The sequence below is a fragment of the Notolabrus celidotus genome, chromosome 14 (genome assembly GCF_009762535.1).
Source record: "Notolabrus celidotus isolate fNotCel1 chromosome 14, fNotCel1.pri, whole genome shotgun sequence".
NCBI lineage: Eukaryota > Metazoa > Chordata > Actinopteri > Labriformes > Labridae > Notolabrus > Notolabrus celidotus.
The window spans coordinates 30,682,303-30,701,393 of NC_048285.1; the positions used below are offsets into that span (position 1 = coordinate 30,682,303).

General features: G+C 42.8%; 1 protein-coding gene across 1 annotated transcript in view; it reads right to left on the reverse strand.

Annotated features, from left to right (window-relative positions):
- Positions 1-208: 208 nt before the first annotated feature.
- The window catches only part of LOC117825524 (tyrosine-protein kinase receptor UFO), a 32,971-nt gene continuing 14,088 nt past the window's right edge, over positions 209-19,091 (reverse strand). Inside the window, exons 7-20 of the mRNA XM_034701418.1 lie at positions 17,835-18,030; positions 12,722-12,861; positions 12,458-12,602; positions 12,225-12,242; positions 11,151-11,280; positions 10,802-10,893; positions 8,755-8,850; positions 7,347-7,424; positions 6,780-6,872; positions 6,306-6,427; positions 5,595-5,704; positions 5,109-5,268; positions 3,325-3,461; positions 209-3,028 (exon numbers count right to left, since the gene is read on the reverse strand). Of these exons, the coding sequence (XP_034557309.1) occupies positions 2,581-3,028; positions 3,325-3,461; positions 5,109-5,268; positions 5,595-5,704; positions 6,306-6,427; positions 6,780-6,872; positions 7,347-7,424; positions 8,755-8,850; positions 10,802-10,893; positions 11,151-11,280; positions 12,225-12,242; positions 12,458-12,602; positions 12,722-12,861; positions 17,835-18,030 (1,965 nt within the window). The 3' untranslated portion in view covers positions 209-2,580. The remainder of the gene's footprint in view (positions 3,029-3,324; positions 3,462-5,108; positions 5,269-5,594; positions 5,705-6,305; positions 6,428-6,779; positions 6,873-7,346; positions 7,425-8,754; positions 8,851-10,801; positions 10,894-11,150; positions 11,281-12,224; positions 12,243-12,457; positions 12,603-12,721; positions 12,862-17,834; positions 18,031-19,091) is intronic.

Below are 19,091 nucleotides of genomic sequence, written 5' to 3' on the forward strand. Positions count from 1 at the left end.
AAACAGCAAAAAAAAACAAGATTAATGAATGTTCTTCTCATGATTCTGTCACTATAAACTGAGTATACTGCCCTCTAGTGGTGAAAAACAGAAACACTTCAGAGCTGAGATATAACATTTTACTCAAGGTTAACTGAATGGATGATTAATTACAGTTATATGAAATAAGTGAGGAGAATACTGCAAACATTCAAACTCAGGAAACGAGTTATATCATGAAGATTTTTATTTCATATACAAAATATTGCAGGACCAGTATAAAAATTTGTTTACAAATCATGACAATATAAAGGCAAGTATAGATATATACAGTCTTCTCCCAATTCAACACACCAGGAGAATCAGTCACAAATCATCTGTAATGCAAAATACTGGCTCTCTAAAGGCACTGAAGGTCGATGAAAGATGGACGGCTGAAGAGAAAAGTCACAAAGGGTTTTTTTTTAGTTTGTTGTTGGAATAAACTTTCACTTCTTTTTGAGCACTTTAAGAAATCCAAACAGGGTTTGGTAAAGCATTGTTGTCTTGCATTCAAACGTATGAAATACCTGTACCTCCCGGTCTCAGCACAATGTCTGACTCTCATTCTGTACACACAGTACCAGAGGAGGATGTTCATTTCAGTACGACACTGTTTACTCTGTTACATATAAAAGTACCTTTGATGCATACAGCTAAAAAAAACACAGTGCCTCATTCAAACACATCCTCCCAAAATGTGTGATGAAATATGGTCAAGTTAAGATCTGTAAAATATTTATATATATATAAAAATAAGTGCATGCATGATGCAAAGTTGCAGCTGGTGACGCTCGCACGGCCTCACTCATATTTGCTTTTCAGCTGCTGCTCCCTGTGTCCTCATCCTCCGCTCTGCGTGTAACAGACTACTATTTACAGTGCTAAACCTCCAGAGACAAACACATCCCAGAAAAGGGTTGGGATGATGTCAGATGATGAGGTTAGTCATGTTTCCCAGCCTCTGCTTGTTTATGAAAAACACTACTTGAGTTCGACGCCCTGCCATGCATTCACAGGTTGAGTTCTTGTGAATATAAAGGTTGTTATGTGTCGGCTGAGAGGCTTCTACAGAGTGTCCGGAAAGTTACAAACATAAAATAAAAAAAGCAAAAATGATATACACAAAACAAACAAACATACATTGATATAAAACATTAGTGCAAAGTTGTAGAAATAAAAAAAAAAACAGCACAAAACAATTACATCTGTAATAACACTGTGCTTGAGCCTGAGACCAAAGTGAGGAGCTTATCCTGCCCTTTGCCTCGGGTAGCTCCATCGTCTGTACCGACCCCCCTCAGTCCCTTAAACTACCTCTGATTATTTTGTACCCCTTGGTGTGAACAGTACCTCGGTCCCTGCTGAGTCTCAGGTTCCTGAGTTATGACTTAAGATTCAGAAAGCAGGTGAAACAGGACTTGCACAGCTGACTGACCTGTCAGTGAGGAAATGATGGCTCATGGTACTAAAAAAACACAGCTTGTGGTACAAGACCTGGGGAGGATTTGAGGGTTTAAATACGTCTTTAAAAAGTAGTCCAGATTTAGATTTATGAGCAAGAGGTCCCTCATATGAGAGAGCTTCACATAAAACCGTCTGAAGCCTGGAGAGGATTTTTTCTTTGCACATTTTGGTAACCTGCTCTTCTTCTGCAGTGTTTATATTTTAAACCATTTCAGTGACTTCATATTGGGTGATAGAGCTTCAAATTTAGGTTCTGTGAATTGCATTTGAAGGTAAGGAGGAAAGGAACCGATCTACAAACCAAAAACAACAACTCAAAGTATAAAAAGTATGGTGCAACAACATCTGTGACTTGAACACATTATCCTTCACAAACGTCCATCACTGTAACCTCAAAACAGTCAGTCCTCTCTGCCTGATAATGCCTTCATGAGAGGCACTCAGCTCCTCCCATACAAACCCTGCAGATCCTTTTTTTTGTGCTGAGATTCAGACGAGTTTCTCCATCAGAGGTCCGTTTCAGAGTCCTCCATGTTAGCACTGACTCCATGGACAGCTCAAGCTCCTGAGTGTGTTTGGTTGTAGTTCAGTCTGGCAGTGTGTGAGCTGGTTTCACAGACTCTTGATCATGTTTAGCTTAATTACCAGAAGAAGAATAGCTGTAGGTGTTGTGTGTATTTATTGCTTTGACGACTGGGCTTTTTTATTTCTTCTGATTGTGCTGCAGTGTACGTCGCATGTCTTCTGAACATGCTCACAATCTTTCATCGTTGGTAGCAGAGTTCCTCCTGCCGTACTGATCTGATCACGTCCCATACTTCTGTCACACTCACTCAGACATCTGCTCATTTAGGAAGCAAAGGGGGCAACAAAGGGAATGATACCAATCCTACACTTCCTTGGAATGCTTTCAGCTGTGTGTGTGTGTGTGTGTGTGTGTGTGTGTGTGAGAACGTTTGTGCAAAGGGTGTAAGAAGGGGCACGTGAGGTTTCTTACAGTCAGCAGCAGAAGCTCGACCTCGATCTTGGACTGGAATGAAAGGATGGCACAGTTTGGCAGTGATGAGTCTTGTTCATTATTTAAGAGTGAATCCATCATTGCCAGGTCATTTTCCTGGGCCCTTCCCTGTCCTCCATCAGCTCCACAGTCGGGGTGGGGTTGGGGGTGGAGCGGCAGGACGGCTGCAGGGGCAGCGTGGCCGTGGAGGACGACACTGGCATGTCCAGGCTCTCCAGGGAATCAGAGAGGGCCCGGTTGGTTTCGTGTTGGGGACAGAGGACGTATCGGTTCGGATGGTGAACCTCTGCTGTGGTCACAGAGTCCAGGCCCTTAAGGCAAAGAGGGGACGACCCTCCGAGGGGGTCGCGGCCACCGACGGCCCCGAGCTCCATGGAGGACTCGTCCATGTTGACGTACAAGATCTCGTCTGGGTCCTGGGGGTCGGGCAGATCCTCAAGGGCTTTTTCCAGCTCGCAGCGCAGAGACTCGAATGATGGACGATCCTTCGGGCTCAGGAGCCAGCAGGAGAACATGATGGAGTAGCTGAAGAGGAGGAAGAAGAAGATGTTAATTACATATCTTTCAACATGCATTCAATGCACACACGTTTTGTGGAAATCAGGAAGTGATGTGTCAGTGGATAGCAGGCAGAACTGATTAAAAAACAAGTCCTTTGAATGGCAAGTTTCCACAAAATCAAAGTTATATGCATTTAGCACATTGAGTCTAAAGCACCACCTGCAGGCTGAGCACAGCATTTCTAATCAGGAGTAAAAAGCTTCTCCTGGTACTTCATCATCAGCTGAGTGTGCTCTGTGCAGAGAAGGACTGATACTCACATGCAGTCCAGACAGTCTGGAGGTTGTTTGAGACGGTTCCCCTGTCGTAAGTAATCATAAATCTCGCTGTTTTCCACCCCGGGGTAAGGAGTCTGGCCCCGCGTGGCGATCTCCCACATGGTTACTCCAAACGACCACTGAGGAAGACAGACAGAAAGAAAGACATGCATTAAATAAAAGTCAAGTAGAAGAGAGAGAGAGAGAGAGAGAGAGAGGGGGAGGGGTCAGGATGGTTTCACACTATCTGCCAAACACTACTCAAACATGAATCTGCAGCAGTCAAACATTAGCTGAGGAAATAACACAGCTATGTTTGTCCAGACTTCTTTATGCACAACTTACTCAGGAATGCACATCATTTTTAGTGCTTACACTTCATGAAGAGTTTCACATGCACAGGGCCTCTCTAACATATACAGCTGTCATAGTCTACTTTAACTGGAATTTAACTACATATATCAAAACTATTTGAGAATGCCTTTGTTTGAAAGAGAAAACACAGAGCATATTCAATGTTCAATAGGATGTTGGACTCAAATCCTTTTTTTTCCCTGCAGCCATAAGGACAGCTGACCACCTGGTATGTATTCCCTGGAAGCCACAGCTGCATGCATTACTTGCAAATCACCCAGAATGGACTTTTACAACACCCGACCTCTGCGTCCATAAAACACAGAGCTGCCATTTGTTCTGTCTCTCTCCTTTTTAGCAGGAGGAGTGGTTTGAAGAAGTGAAAGAAGTGATGTAAAGGTGAAATGATCATGGATTAGAATTCAATTAGCATACTAGAAAATGGTAGGTAAGAGCATTATGCAATCTCTAAAAGTAGTGTGGGAGGTAGAACCTTCAGTTATCAGGCCCCTCTCCTTTGGAATCATCTACCAGTCAGGGTCCGGGAGGCAGACATCCTCTCCACTTTTAAGAGTAGGCTTCAAACTTTCCTTTTTGATAAAGCTTATAGTTAGAGCTGGATCAGGCTTGGACCAGGTCTTAGTTATGCTGCTATAGGCTTAGACTGCCAGGGGAACAGGCGCACTGACACACTGGGATCCTATCTCACCCCCTTCCCCCCACTAACTTTCACTCTGCCTGTCCCATTAAAGTCACTAACCATAGACCTTTCTGGAGTCCCTGAGCTCCATTGTCTCGTAGGTTCCTCTGAGCTGCCATAGGCATCCTCCTGCTGCAGACGTTCCAGACTCCAGCTGATACGGACATGCCGGACTCCAGCGGCAACAGCTTCTACTACTCGTCTCATCACTATCACCTCTCTCTCTTACTATCCTCTATCCCTCTTTCAAGACCCAACTCGGTCAAAGCATGATGGCTGTCTAACATGAGTCTGGTTCTGCTCGAGGTTTCTGCCTGTTAAAAGGAAGTTTTTCCTTGCCACTGTAACTAGCTAAATACTGTGATGTGCAATGCTCTTGGTGGATTAAGGTGGGGTCAGACTGAGTCTTACCCTGTCTTGAAGTTGGGTCTCATAATTTGACATAGAGTGGTCTAGACTTCCTATGTTTGTAAAAGCGTCTTGAGATAACGTTTGTTGTGATTTGGAGCTATACAAATAAAGATTGATTGATTGATTGATTGATTGATTGATTGATTGATTGATTAGGCCGGCTCGTGCTGGGAAACCTATCCCAAGTAAAACAATCAATTGACCTGTGATACATAGGGAACACTGTTTAGTGCCCAGATAGGAGGATGAGTCCCTTAAATGCACCCATACATGCTCCATAATGGTCTTCATACAAGCATTTGTGTCAGGCAGGTATACTAACCACGTCACTCTTGGTTGTGTAGACTCGATCAGCCAAGCTCTCGATAGCGATCCACTTCACGGGCATCTTCGAGATCCGCCCCTGCCTGTAGTAGTCTCCGTTGTAGATCTTCTTAGAGAGGCCGAAGTCGGCCACACACACATTCATGTTCTCGTTCAGCCTGGAAGAGGAAACAAGAGTGTTACAGTGAAACCTACCTGACACATTGAAACCACCACTCACTGGATATCTGATGACATTATAAAATATGAAGCAACGTTTATTAAAGTTTAAAGCCAGCGTGAGAATGTTTTAACTTCTCTGCATCAGAATGCATTTTTTTTGGTGTGCTTCCCTTTTTGACAATTATTGCAAAGTCTGAGAATCCACTTTTAGTTGTTTGAAGACCTCTTTCAGTTGTTGCATGCAGGCTTAAGACTGAAAGCGAAAGAACAAGTGATATCAGGAACTCTGAGAGTAAAAAGTGGAAATAGAGATTGTTCTTACATGCAGTTACGAGCAGCCAGGTCTCTGTGGATGAAGTTCTTGCTGCTGAGGTACTCCATTCCTCGGGCAATGTCGGTCATAAACTTCACCAGCATTTGAGACGGGAGGTACTGCAGGACAAAACAAAAGACTTTTCACACACACACCACAGCTGACAGTCATGTTCTGAACAGTAGAGGGCACTAGAGTCCATCTCTTTGAGAGTGTGTGATGACTCTGAACTGGGTGCTCCCTCTTCCAAACAGCTTTTTCTTGTGGGAAGAATCGGGTTCAGCACCATTGTGTTTTTGAACGCCTGCCGAACTCGGGGATATTTCAACATTCTGCAGGAATCTTGTTTTGATTAGGCTCGTGTTTCTCAACCAGAATCTTCAGGGACTTACTGCGTATAGCAGTCCCAGTTCCAAAAAACCATCTCATCCATTAGCCAGTAATGCTGTGGAAATCAACACATATTGAGTGTTTCCATGACCTCAGAGTGAGCATGCTGCCAAAAAGGTGTGGATACTCATAGGGATTCATTGAAACAAATACTCCATGTCTGTAATGACCTTTGGATACCATTCTGCTGACAGACATTAATGTGAACTTCTAAAACCCGGATCCATTAAACTGCTGTGAGACACGTGTGGGTTTTGTATGTGACGGCTTGCAAGTGCACACTTTGTGTTGCTGACTCTGTGCTTTTTTATTGTTTGTTATCAGACTTACCACAGGACAGTCTCCCAGCCTTGAGTAGAGCAGATAGCTGTGCAGGTCTCCGTGTTTCATATAGGGCAGGATAACCACAGGGGAGGGGTAACCTTCACTCTCCACAGTCTGCAGACACACACCTGTAAAAACACAGCGGCTTAGTCTCACACATACAGATTACATACACAAGATTTCAACCAATTTCCACTCACAGATCAGTTAAGAAGCACCAATTAACTAACGCAGAAATGAAAATCGAAACTGGAAAATGATGTTCACACTTCCTCAAGTAGTATCAAAGACTTCCACCCCCTAATAAAACCATCTTCTTGTTACTTTTGACTCTACAATTAAAAGAAGCATACAAACAATACACACTCACTCTAAAGTAACATCATTACAGAGAATTTTTTGTGGATTATTCTGAAGAAATCAGAGATTTTTTCTTCTTAAAGTAAGAATTAAATTGGCTGAGTATGAACCCCTACTCACCCAGGAGCCTCATGACGTTGGCGTGGTCAAACTCTTTCATGCAGGCCGCCTCACGCAGGAAGTCCTCCATCTCAGAGCGGGTACAGATGGCAACTGGAGAGGAGACAGTACACATGTGAGACCACGATGGCAGGTCATAAATAAAGGTTTATTCCACAGGGTGTTTTGGCTCCATCATTTATTAAACTATAAATTATGACATCTTTGCAGTTGTTACAGCAAAGTTTGTTTTAATAATGATGTCACTGCTTGAAACCTCACACAGGAGGGTCTGGCTTTTTTTAGTCAGTAATTATAATTTAATTCATCTTTGGCCTCCGAACTGTGAAGTCTTCATACAATTGACTTTACGTTTCTGCTGCGGTTTATTTGGGGTCAACTGTTTCTTCTGCCAGTATTTTCCACAAGCTGTTCCTTTGTCTTTTTTCAGATAAAGAACTGAAATTTTTGCCCAAAAACACTTGTTAATTTCTGACCCGAGGGGACTGTCTGTCAAAAAAGCCTGTGTTCCCAAGAGATGAAGGGGTTCATTGTGGTGATTACTGAGTCCTTTCACTGTCTACTCACTCTTCATAGTCTTCACAGCAACTTTGAGAGCGGACTCCTCCTGAGTGAGAAGACCCTCCATCACAGAGCCGAACTCCCCTGAAGAAAGACATGAAAACACATCACTCAGGTTAGACTCACACCTTTTTAATAAACTGGGAAATGTTGTTAGTCTTCTGATTCTACAGAGAATAGAGTTATCATATTGTAAACTGTTACACAATAACCAAAGTCACAACATCTTGGGTCAGTCAGAAATGACTGAAGATAATATTTATGATGTTAGGAATTATTTTTGCTACATTTATTTATGTATTATTATTATTATTATTTATTTATTTATTTATTTATTTATTTATTTATTTATTTATTATTATTATTATTATTATTATTATTATTATTATTTATGTATTATTATTATTATTATTATTATTATTTTCTTTTCTTTTAATTATTATTATTATTATTATTATTCTTATTATTATTACTATTTCTTTAAAAACTTTTTTCTATGTCATTTTATTTATTGTAGGGTTTTGTCTAGAATTTTCTGAAAATGTACTCTGACAATCTAAGCATTACTCTTATTTATTATTTATGTTTTTACGTTTTCTGTATGTGTTTTATGTGTGTAATATTCTGCCAATATTTGTGGGGGGGTGTTATGTGTTTTCTGTATGTTTTGATATATTCTGTGAATACCCTGTAAAATGTGAAAATCAATAAAACATATGTTTACAACAAAAGTAAATGACTAAAGATAAGTGGGACAATCTTAAATATGGACTATGTACCAACCCTGATATAGTGTTTGTAAATGCCTGTTTCCACGTTGCTGTTTGTCAGGCACTCCCCTCCCTGTCACTGTACATATTAACTCACAGCTGTCCTAAAAATCTTACTGACACACATTTAACCCTCCTGTTATGTTGCGGGTCATATTGACCCTTTTTAAAGTTCAAAAATAAAAAAAATAAAAAGTTAAAATTATTTTTTCACTATGAAACTTCTTCTGCTTGGCTTAATTAGCATAAACAACATATAAAATGAGAATCTGCAAACCCCCCCTGCATATTCATATTACATATATACTGGTTGTGGGTCAATTTGACCCTGCAGTCAAAGTGGAGGCTAAAAGATGTCAAAAGAGTCAAAACTAAATGTTTCTGTGCCACTGTGTTCATAAAAAAATGAGTAAGTTATCCTCATTGAACCATGATCTGTGCAAATGAAAGAGCACCATTGCACTAAATGTTGATTTAAATGGTTAGTAATGGAGTTAATAATAAGATTTTTAAAAAATGTATTGGGATTTCTTGGTTCCGACACTTTTGGATAATTAAATATGCCCCGGGTCAAGTTGACCCAGGAACATTACTGCTGTCCCTGAGAAACGAACATAACAGGAGGGTTAAAAGACGAAGCTCACCTTCTCCCAGCGTCTTTCCCAGAGTCAGTTTATGTCGGTCCACCATCACATCTTGGAGTTTCTGCTTCAGCTCGTCGCTGATGCCGAGGCTGTTCACTGAGGGAGGAAAAAACAAGGAGTTTTAATGGTGTTGGAGCTGAATGCATTTTAATATACAACAAAGACAGATTGTAAAAGTTAAATGCAAAACACGAAGCCAAGAACAAAGTGTTAAAAACACAGCCAGCTTTTTACAACAATAAAAAAGGCTGATTAGAAACATGCTTTCTCGCCATACTGCTCCTTAATAGAAAATGGTTTATACATTTGGTTAGATCGGATTGTTTTGTTGTGGAAAAAATGCATTTCATTTAAAAAAAAAATGTAGGTTTTGATTTTAAGAACACTAAGATCATTTCAATGCAAGTCCTATCTTAAAAAAAAGTCCAATCTCTTTAAAAAGAAATGATCATGAAAAAAGGCAATAAATGCAAAAGTTTAAAAATAAGGATTTATTAAAAATCTAGAGAGAGTCTGACATGGAGCTTCACCATCTTTTTAGGCGTGAGACACATGACCATATAATCCTGCAGGGACCAGGTTGAGAAGTTGATGTCAGAGGATTTAATCTAGTTTAAATTCTCCTGACTTCCTCTGGCCGGCCGGCTGGCTGTCACTGAGCTGCATGAGCGTTCAGCAGACGTTACCTCTGTTTTCACATCTGGGCCAGAATATGACAAGGCAACGACAAACTCCCAGATCCCCCTCCAGCTGCTGCTACGCTATCAATCTGCCACACGCCGGACAGCAATGTGCTCACTCCTCAAGCATGTTCCAACATATGCTGCCGTGACCAGCTATTAGTTAATGCATGCAATAACCGGAGAGTTGAACTGTGTCCGGAGAATTGGACTAAATGACTGGTCAACAACAGCAAGAATAAATCCCACCCAAATCCCTCAAATCTGATCTCTTCCTTTATTCCCAGCAAGCTTTCCCTCCATTCACTCAGAGGACACTCTATCTCCACATCTCGCTCTCTTAGCTAGTCTCATTTTACTCACAGAGCAAGCTTTTTTCTTGCTTTTTGTTTTGCCTCCCCCCCTGTCCTCTTCATGGCTGTGGCAAGCTGAGACTTGTGTGTGAGGTCTACTCAGATATTGTGCACACATCAGGGACAATGTCAGGGCTTGAATGTGACCCAGCTGTGTGAAATGTGAGTCTGTGTACTGTGTTTACAGGTACATATCTTTGTCTGTAATCATGGGGAGACTGCTGGCTGGTGATAGCACACAAACCACTGCAGTGAATTCCTCTATGAGGTAGTTGTTGCACCTGGATCTGAATTCCCACCTTGCTCCCAAAGGTGAAACGACCTTTTTGACTCCAGGGAGAGAAATCAAGCACCTCTCATCTGTTGTTACAGACCTCTGCAGTTTGGATCTCACTCAGATGAGAGGTGCATAAAGTCACTCCCTCCCTGATGAAATTAAACCCCCTTCCCCACATCGCAGACCGCTCCAATCTTGATTTCCCTGTCTCACCTCCTTCCTCTGCTCCGTCAGTGAATACCTCAAATGAAGTCAAGAGATCTAATTCAGTGCATGCATGGTTTTACAGGGCAGGACCTATGTGTGAATTTACAACACATCTAACCCATAGGATTATAAAAAAGATAATGGTGAGTAATGTAGTGTAAGGGGCACAGTGTTGTTGTGGAGTATGTCAGCTGATTGAACACTCCAGGGCTGTTTTCACAGCTGTGAGGAATAAATTAACCCTTGGTAGTCTTAAATCCTTCCTTTGAACCAAACAAACAACTCCTCTCTTGAGGAAGGAAAGAATAGAGTCAATGTGTGTCATTACAGCAAAATATTTCCTTCCATGGAAGTGTTGGATCCAGGCCAAGGGCAAAGGAGGAGATGGCGTTACGCTACCTTTTTGTATTGCTATCTGTCCTGGGGGACAGAGGCAGGTTTGGGCCTGCTGAGAGACTCTTATTGCTGCAAGGACTGTCGGATGCAGAAACTATGAAGTATCATCTTTAGGGGCAGAGAGGGGAACTCACATGTTGCCTCAGTAGTCCTGCGGCTGTAGGTGCGACGTGCACGGTACCTGACCACCAGTTCTCCACTTTCCATCATGGGTTCAAACGCCTCTCTGTGAACATGCAACACACAACAACAGCATGAGAGATGTTCACATGCATGAACACAGCTGAAAATATGGCATTGCTCCATCATTCACATGCAGGACTTTCAAAACAGATGTTTTTACTCCGTCATAATGCTTCAGAATGCATGAAGAAGTGAGGCAACTAGGTCAAGGAGCTGAAAAAAAAACTGTAAATTTTGGTTTGGCACATCTATCGAGTCCCTCCCTTCCACCCACGAGGAGTGCTAATAGCCTATACGCACCCAAAGCGGGTCTCCTTGCGCCGCAGCTTGGCCACGTAAACAGCCATGAGGACAGCTATGGATACGGCGCCGGCGATGGCCATCACCACATACCACCAGTGCCAGGAAAAGGCCTGAGGGGACTGGTGACCTAAAGGAGGGGCGTGGGCAGAGACAGATGACAGTTTAGTTGGGTGGGTTGTTTTGGGGTTAAGACATCGGATTTAGGAACATGGAGAAACCAAAGTGACACAAAGCCAGAAAACATGTTTTGAGTTTCTTAACAACTGAAGGAAAACAAATGAAGTTAAACTCGTCGGCCTATTGTTGATCAAAACAGTGACAGCGTACATTTTAAATGGCTCTGTCTTGAAGTGCAGATCATTGACGTGTTCAACAAAACTCATGTGGCTGACAAACTGTGATGCAATACATGTGTACAGTATTTCATCATGACTGTGGGAAAATCATGTTTCTAATCAACGACCAGGCCTCATCGAATCTTTCTTGAGTTGAAACAAAACGTGCTTTTTTCACCCTCAGCCTTCAAACATTCACTTTGTCTCCTGCTCTTGTTTTCAAAACTCTCACGCTGACGTTAACTCCCAGCTCTCAGCTCCCCCCCCTCTCCACTAACCATCCTATTCCCTCACAACCTCCACCCACTGCTTTCCACTTTCCTCCCGTTTACACTCATCCTCCCCCAACTTTCCCTGCCTCTCTTTATCTGCCGCTCTTGTTGTTTGAATCGTCTGTCTGGCTCTATTAGACTAAGCAAACAGAGATGCTACACTGTTCCTGCCTGTTATAAATATTTATGATGCGTCTCCCCATTCACCCTGCACCCCTTTCTCTTCCCCTTTCCCCGTCTCTCTGAAATCCTCTCTTCTCTTTTTTTTTTTTTCACTTCCTTCCTTTTTTTTAGCTGAGATACACAGGAAGGAACTCTCAGGAACCCAATGACCGAGAATAAGAAAGAGAAGTCTTATGGTGGAAAAAACACCATGAGCTCACTTCTACTGTCACTGTGTCATTACGTGCCACTCTGGGGAGGTTACAGAGGAGCAGATCTGTGAAGCCAGTCATTACACTCACCTCGAAATTCCTCAGTTTCTGTGGGAATCAAAAAGAAGAGCTCGTGTCAATACATTGACTTTAGGGAGAGAAACAACACACTTATGTTTGGGAAAGCCTAAAACTGGCAGCAAGGTCTTAATTAAGAAAGTTTTTACAGTCAATATGAAATCAATTGTTTACAAATGATTCAGCTTCTAACAAAAGTTCACACGTCAAAGTTGATGCATGCTGCTCATTATGTTGTCACTCACCAGCGAAAGTAAGTGTCAGAGTCTGTATGGGGGTCCAGGGTCCTTGCCCTGCCCCTGTGTACGCACACACTCGATAGGACACATTGGAGAGGGGGACAGACAGGTTGATTGACAGCTCAGTGTCCAACCCAGTATCCACAACAAGCTGTCAACAAAAGAAACAGACTACATCAAGAGGAGGATTCTGATTCTGTCTTTATAATGTGATGAGTGCAGTCTTGTGTTCTTGGTGTGTGTGTGTGGTTGTGTGTGTCTCAGACTGACCTGCTGGGCCTCAGGTGTGCTGTACTCCACCATGTAACCCTGCAGTTCTCCATTAAGCCTTCCTGGAGGCTCCTCCCATGTCATCAGGACATCTGTCCCATTCAGCGCGGCGGTCACGTTGACAGGCGGGTTCTCTGGCACTGAAACAGAAAAACACAACAAAGCTTGAAGTTATTCCACTTCTCACACTTCTACACAGCCACATCTTTCCGTCAGATAACAAATAATAAAACGTATATGTGTCCGAAGATTTGGGGGTATGATTGAGGAGTGAGCAGAGCTGCTGCTGCTGCTGTGGTCAGGGGCCAGTGGGCTGAGGGTTACCCGGGTGTGTGTTGTTTTGACAGCTTAAAGCCTCTGGGGTGTGGATCAGTACAACAGCTGGATGGAGAAGATGTCAGGGAATTCAGAGAATTCAGCTTAATTAGGATGAAAAGGCTAGCTGAGGGCACCGCGACAGAGGCGATTAGCTGAGTTCAGAAGCCAGTGTGCTCTCTGTGTCCCTGCGCGGTTGAATGGACTCAGATGGACACATGCTGAGGGCTGTGTCTTCATGCCGTCCTGTCCTTTTCTGTCCATCCCTGTTTCAACTTTATTCCTTTTATCCGCTTTCTTTTTCTGGCTCTCTGGAGCAGAGAGTTAAAAAAAAAAGGCTGCTGCAGCAGAAAAACCAAGTGGAGAGAAAGCCAAACTCAGTAACACGCTAGAAATAGCATGAGGAATTTGTGTATTTATGTTTGTGTGTGTGTGTGTGTGTGTCTCTGTATAGCACTAAAGTCCAGGAACCTTTAGAAAGAGACAACCGTGCTGATTTCCTTTGTTGCAGTCAGAGTTCAGGGTTTCTTTTTTTGTGCTTCTCCACCTCTGAGCAGCCCCACAGTCACACAAGCTAGATGGACACCCACACACACGCCCACACCAACTCACACACATACACACACCCAGTCAGTGTCGAGTTTGGGAAACATGGCCCAGCCTACGGATGATGTTATCAGGAAGTATTTGGCGGGTGATTGTTTCCACATGCGGTCCCATGCTCTGCCTGCAAAAACAACCTCCAAGTCAAGTTCCAGGAGTTCGTCTCCACCTATGATCAGTCATCTGTCGGTCTCTCTGCCTCTGTCCCCACCTCTTTTAAGTCCTACCCAATCCCCTTCCCTCTATCACCTCCACTCCTCATCTTTCTCTCCCCCTGTCCCTATTCAACATGATTCCCACTCCTTCTCCGTCTTTACAACTTTTCCTCTCTCGCTGCCCTCTCCGTGGTAATGCCTCTCTCTCTTTTTTTCTGTCATGGAGCTGTGAGTTCAAGGGAACAGAGATGTTAATTGTGGAGTGGGAGGAGGAAAAAGCAAGTTTTACTGGAAAAAAAACTCATTGCAACATTTCAGAAGTTAAAAGAGAAAACCAGAAAAAGGAGTGGAGCCGGCAATTCCTCAAACTGTTCTCATGAAAGCGGCCAAGGCTCGGCAAGATGCTGAGAAACAAACATATCTGAGCCACAATTAGTTCACAACAGCAGAGGTTAACATCTGGATACACCACACTACTGTTTCATATCCTGCTGTGTTCAGCTTTAGAAGAAACAGTGTCGTCTGACCATGTTAGACAGCTCAAACATCGCGTGGAGGCTCTTTCTGGACTCCTCATTTCTTTCTCTCAGGACAGTTAGTCACTGTGAGGCTCAACACGTGGATGGAAAAGGGTCATTCGTAAGCCAAATGTTGACTCATAACCCTCGGATTTAGCATCCATTAATGAAAACAAACTCTGCGCTACACATGAGAAACAATCCCCAGATGGGTCTGCGCTCAAATATTGGTGTCATCAAAAAATGGCTTTTAAGGACATCCCCTCATTTCAATGTTACAACAGACTGTTGAGTAAATGGAGTCTTTTAGAGAAGTCCTACTAAGCAGGATTAAATGTGATACATGTGTGTTGAACCACTTTGCCATGACTCACTTCCATCAGACCTACATGTATGTCCTTAACTCAGGATTCAGTCTAGTGTCGCTTCAAGTGCAGAAACAGAGGAAGCAGTATAACCAGAGTTGGTCTTATTGGTTCCTTTTTTTTGAAAACTGAATCCCTAGAGTCATGGCTTCCAAAATAGATACAGCATGTAAAGCAAAGTCTCACTGCAGCAGCTTTAGGATTAGGAGACTAACATAGGTCACTTTGCTTCCTCTCCCGCCGCCCCCTTCCCCTTCTCTTCTGATCGCTCTCCCCCCGGGAAAATAGTGAGCTTTGGGAAAATAGCAAAATGAGTGTTTTCTCAAAGCGCCCCCTCTTCCCTTGTTTCCCTTCTCTTCCATCCATTCCCTGCGTACTGCCACCATTAACCCCACTTTTTTGTCTTTCCCACAGTGCCTAGCTGTGTGCTGTGGGGAGATAAATCAGAGGTCATGTGGGGTCAAGAAAGGAGGGAAATGAGAGATGAAGTTGAAAGACTGGACTCTGCAAAAAACGTGTTTTTTTGATGCCAGGAATAAATCTCAGTTTGTTGCATGTGAGGTAGAAAAACAGTGTTGCAACATTACAAAGTTAGACCAGGCCTGAAGGGCAATGTTAGGATTTAACATATAATTAAACTGGTAGGGGATAAGTCTGTGTGGAGTGAAGAAGGAGAAAGAAGGAGGAGACGTAGGGATGTTTATGCCAGGGTGACACATCGAAGAGCTAATACAGCGGCATATATCTTCACATTTATAAATGAGAAACAAATGGAGCAGAGAAGCTCAGAGAGAAATATCCAGGCTCAGCAACAGAGCCCTGTGGGAGCTCTCTGTGAGCTGGCTACCTTTCCTCCTCATTCACTCCCTCTCTCTGACCTTAAATACCTCCTGAACTATCTCTGACCACAAGATAAATCTTATCTTGCTTTCCTTTCATCCTCTGTCTCAATGGAACAAGTGCAGAGAGAGCAGCAAGTGCAGGAATGAAGCAGCGGGTTCCAAAGGAAACTAAGACGCAGAATGTTTCCTTTGAAACAAAACCAGAACTCTGTCACATAACAAAGAACTGAAACTGGAAAATCCTTACAAGAGCTCAAGACCACTTCTTGTCCTTTTTAAAAAAGAGAAGCATTTTAAAGAGTGCTACTTCTTTTTTTTTATTATTCATGAGAAATGTTGTGTTGAAATGTTTTCAAATTAGAAGCAGCCCAAACTATGGAAAGCCCCCATCATCCCTCCTGTGGCATATCTCTCCTCTTCACTGTTTCCACTCTCATTTATCCAGGGATAGAAGCAGCATGAGCTGGCATGGAAAATCCCACCTCAGTTCAAACTCTGAGCAGCCCAGCGTTACAGCATGAACAGAGTCCTCCGATCCGAACTCAACGTCTGCCCTCCCTCCCTCCTTCTCAGCCTGTCTCAGTCTCCACCTACTCTGTCCCTTCACTTCCAGTCTGCTCCATGAGTTTACATTTTAAAAACGGGCTGGTGGAGGAACAGCGACTCGTGTCTGGTATTCTTCATAAACACAGACTAAGTGAAGGGGTGCAGGAAGATATATTATGACTAACAGTGCACTGTAACTTGATTCGCTGACTCTTTCTTATAACAGCATATGTTCCCGATGTGTCTGAGTCAGTAAAAACAAGCCAGTCAATGCTTAATGAATGAGAATTGGGGTAAAAACACCCTTTAAAGATCATTTACGTGTCCTTGATAATCAAGAGCACTCCTTTAGGCAAATTGCCGTCTTTCATCAAGCTGTCGAGCTGCCAGCGTGAATGTGAGCACAGCACCACAGGGGTCAGGAAGGTGAGTGTTTTCAAGCCTGTGACTGCTTGAGACTCAAATCAGAAAACAAACAGGCCCAGATCATCAGAACAGAGCTGCAGCACAACACTTATTACACAACACCATTAACCACTGTGACAGACATGAGACCTGAGGAAGGCTTGTGTTATGACTTTCATCTAACAAAAAAAAGAGAGTAAATCATAAAGTGAGCACAGAATGATCTACTCTAGGCTACACTAAAGTCAAGTCAAGTCAAGCTTTATTTATAAAGCACATTCAAAACAACCTCACTTGACCAAAGTGCTGTACAGTTATTAAAATACAATATAATCATACACAGTATAACAATAAATAAAAACAATAAAAGAATAGTAAGAGCTCAATTTAGGAAATAAAAAGAGTAAAAAGTAAGAAGCCAAGGATTCTTGTTTAGCTGGGACTGAACACCGAGGAGAAAAGATGGGTTTTAAGTAGTGTTTTAAAGTGATCCACAGACTGTGCAGCTCTAACCTGGAAAGGTAGGCTGTTCCACAGCTTTGGGGCCGCCACTGAGAAGGCTCTGTCCCCATGAGCAGAGAGTCTGGACCGAAGAGGTGCATTTTGACCAAGAGTTACGGGGTATTTTAGCCCCCAGAACTACTCCACCCGGAACTAAAAGGTTCCTGTGCCCCCATTGTTGTCTGCGTTTCGACCGCGGGCTGATGTACCGGGTAGATTGTGCAAATCAGACCAGTGACGTATGGAGGAAAAAAATAAATAAATGCACACCACCGGCGGGTGGAATAAAAACACTGCAGTTAATCTACCAATCAGACACATTCAGCAATGCAGGCCCCGCCCCCTGAAAGTCCCGGGACCTTTGATGAGTACTACCCTCTAGCAGGGGCTTTTTAGGGGGAGATTATCTACCCCTGAACTAAATTTAGACGCCAAGTCCACCGGTCGAAAAACGCCTTAATACAGCTTTAAATGCAAGAATTGTAAAGTTGGGTCATTCTTATCAGCATTAATCAGGCGGCTCAAAAGCTGCAGTTCACCTCCAATGACTTGAGACTTGGATATAAAAAAAAATCCTGTGGTAAAAAGTTGTTATTTATGTGCAAACAATCCTCCTTACAGACCAAAACGTCCCCTAAATCAATCACTAAGCCATGCCTGCTAGCTGCTGGGCTGCGTCTGTCATGTAGTGATTACAGTCCACTGCAAGAGTGGGAGGAGGAGACTTTGACTTAGACCTCAATCAGTAGCCCAACAACACAGCCTTGACCCTGACTCACTTCAGAGGCAGTGATCCCACACACACACACTTAGAAAAGACATCCAGAGTGAAAACAAACATCTCTTAAACTTGGAAGGCTTACCTCCTTCTTTGGTGAGTAGCTCCACCCAGGGCGACCAGTCAGACGGGCCCTGGCTGCTGTGACAGGCCACTCTGACTGCATAGAGGGTGTGGGGATCCAGGTCCCCGATGAAGTGCGTGGCTGGTGGGATGTTCACATTCTGGTTGTGGATCATTTTATCCGGGCCGGCTGTGAAGGACTCTCCTGAAAGCTTGGCCTGGAATATTCAGACAACAATCTTAGATTAGCTTTGACGCCAGTGTTGTTGCACAAAGATAACTAGATGCTGTTATTACATGACCTTCATGTATAATACCACATATTTCTGCAGTGGTTTGCAGAAGAACACCGTACAATCAACAGAGACATTGATTCCAGTTGAAGCACATACATTCTGAGAAAGATCTTAACAACCAAATGCAAAAACTAGCAGATTCAAAAATATTTTTGGGGGGGATAGATAGTAGGGCTGTTGAAATATGCTGGTATATACACTGGTTGTAAAACATAGGGAAGAAGAAGACTCATTAACTAGCTAGCTAGTCTTAACCAAGGTGTGTGTTTCCTACTGCAGCACAAATCATGTCAGAGAAGATGACAGGTAAAAGTGAGGTTCTCTATCCCCACCCAAAAAGTTCCCACGCAAGTTTTGGGAGTTTTCTGAATTCTGTAAATAAGACGGGATGTTTGTGGACAACATGTAACTCAGGACTAAACGCAGAAGAAGACAAGGAGTTTAATTCAATGAGAAGTTTCTGTCACAGGGTTGGTGGCGCAGATTAAACAAAACTTTGAGCATCATTAGGAATGCTTGGGCAATCAATCAACCAAGAAATGAATCTTTATTTATACAGCTTCAGTGACAAATGTTATCTTAAGACACTTTAACACAATGACATGTAAGTCAACTGTGTTTATCAGTGAAGTTTATGCAGTAACTTGTCACTCCACCCTTGTCTTGCATTTCCTTAATTTGACTGAAAGCCTCATTCTTATTTTTTTAAGTTTTCCATGAATATCATGATGATATCCTGTTTTTTTGGCAACGATAATCACAAGGTAAAAATCTGATATCATGACAGCTCTAATGGAAAAAGCAACTGTTTGATTATGGGAAACATGCTCTTAATCTACACTGTCAGTACTATTTCTGTGAGGTAATGTGGAAATAAATTATGGAATGAGCTTCCCCTCCACATTAGACAAGCCTCCTCACTGTCCATTTTTAAAACTCGTCTTAAAACCCATTTTTATTCCTTGGCTTTCCACCCCACATGA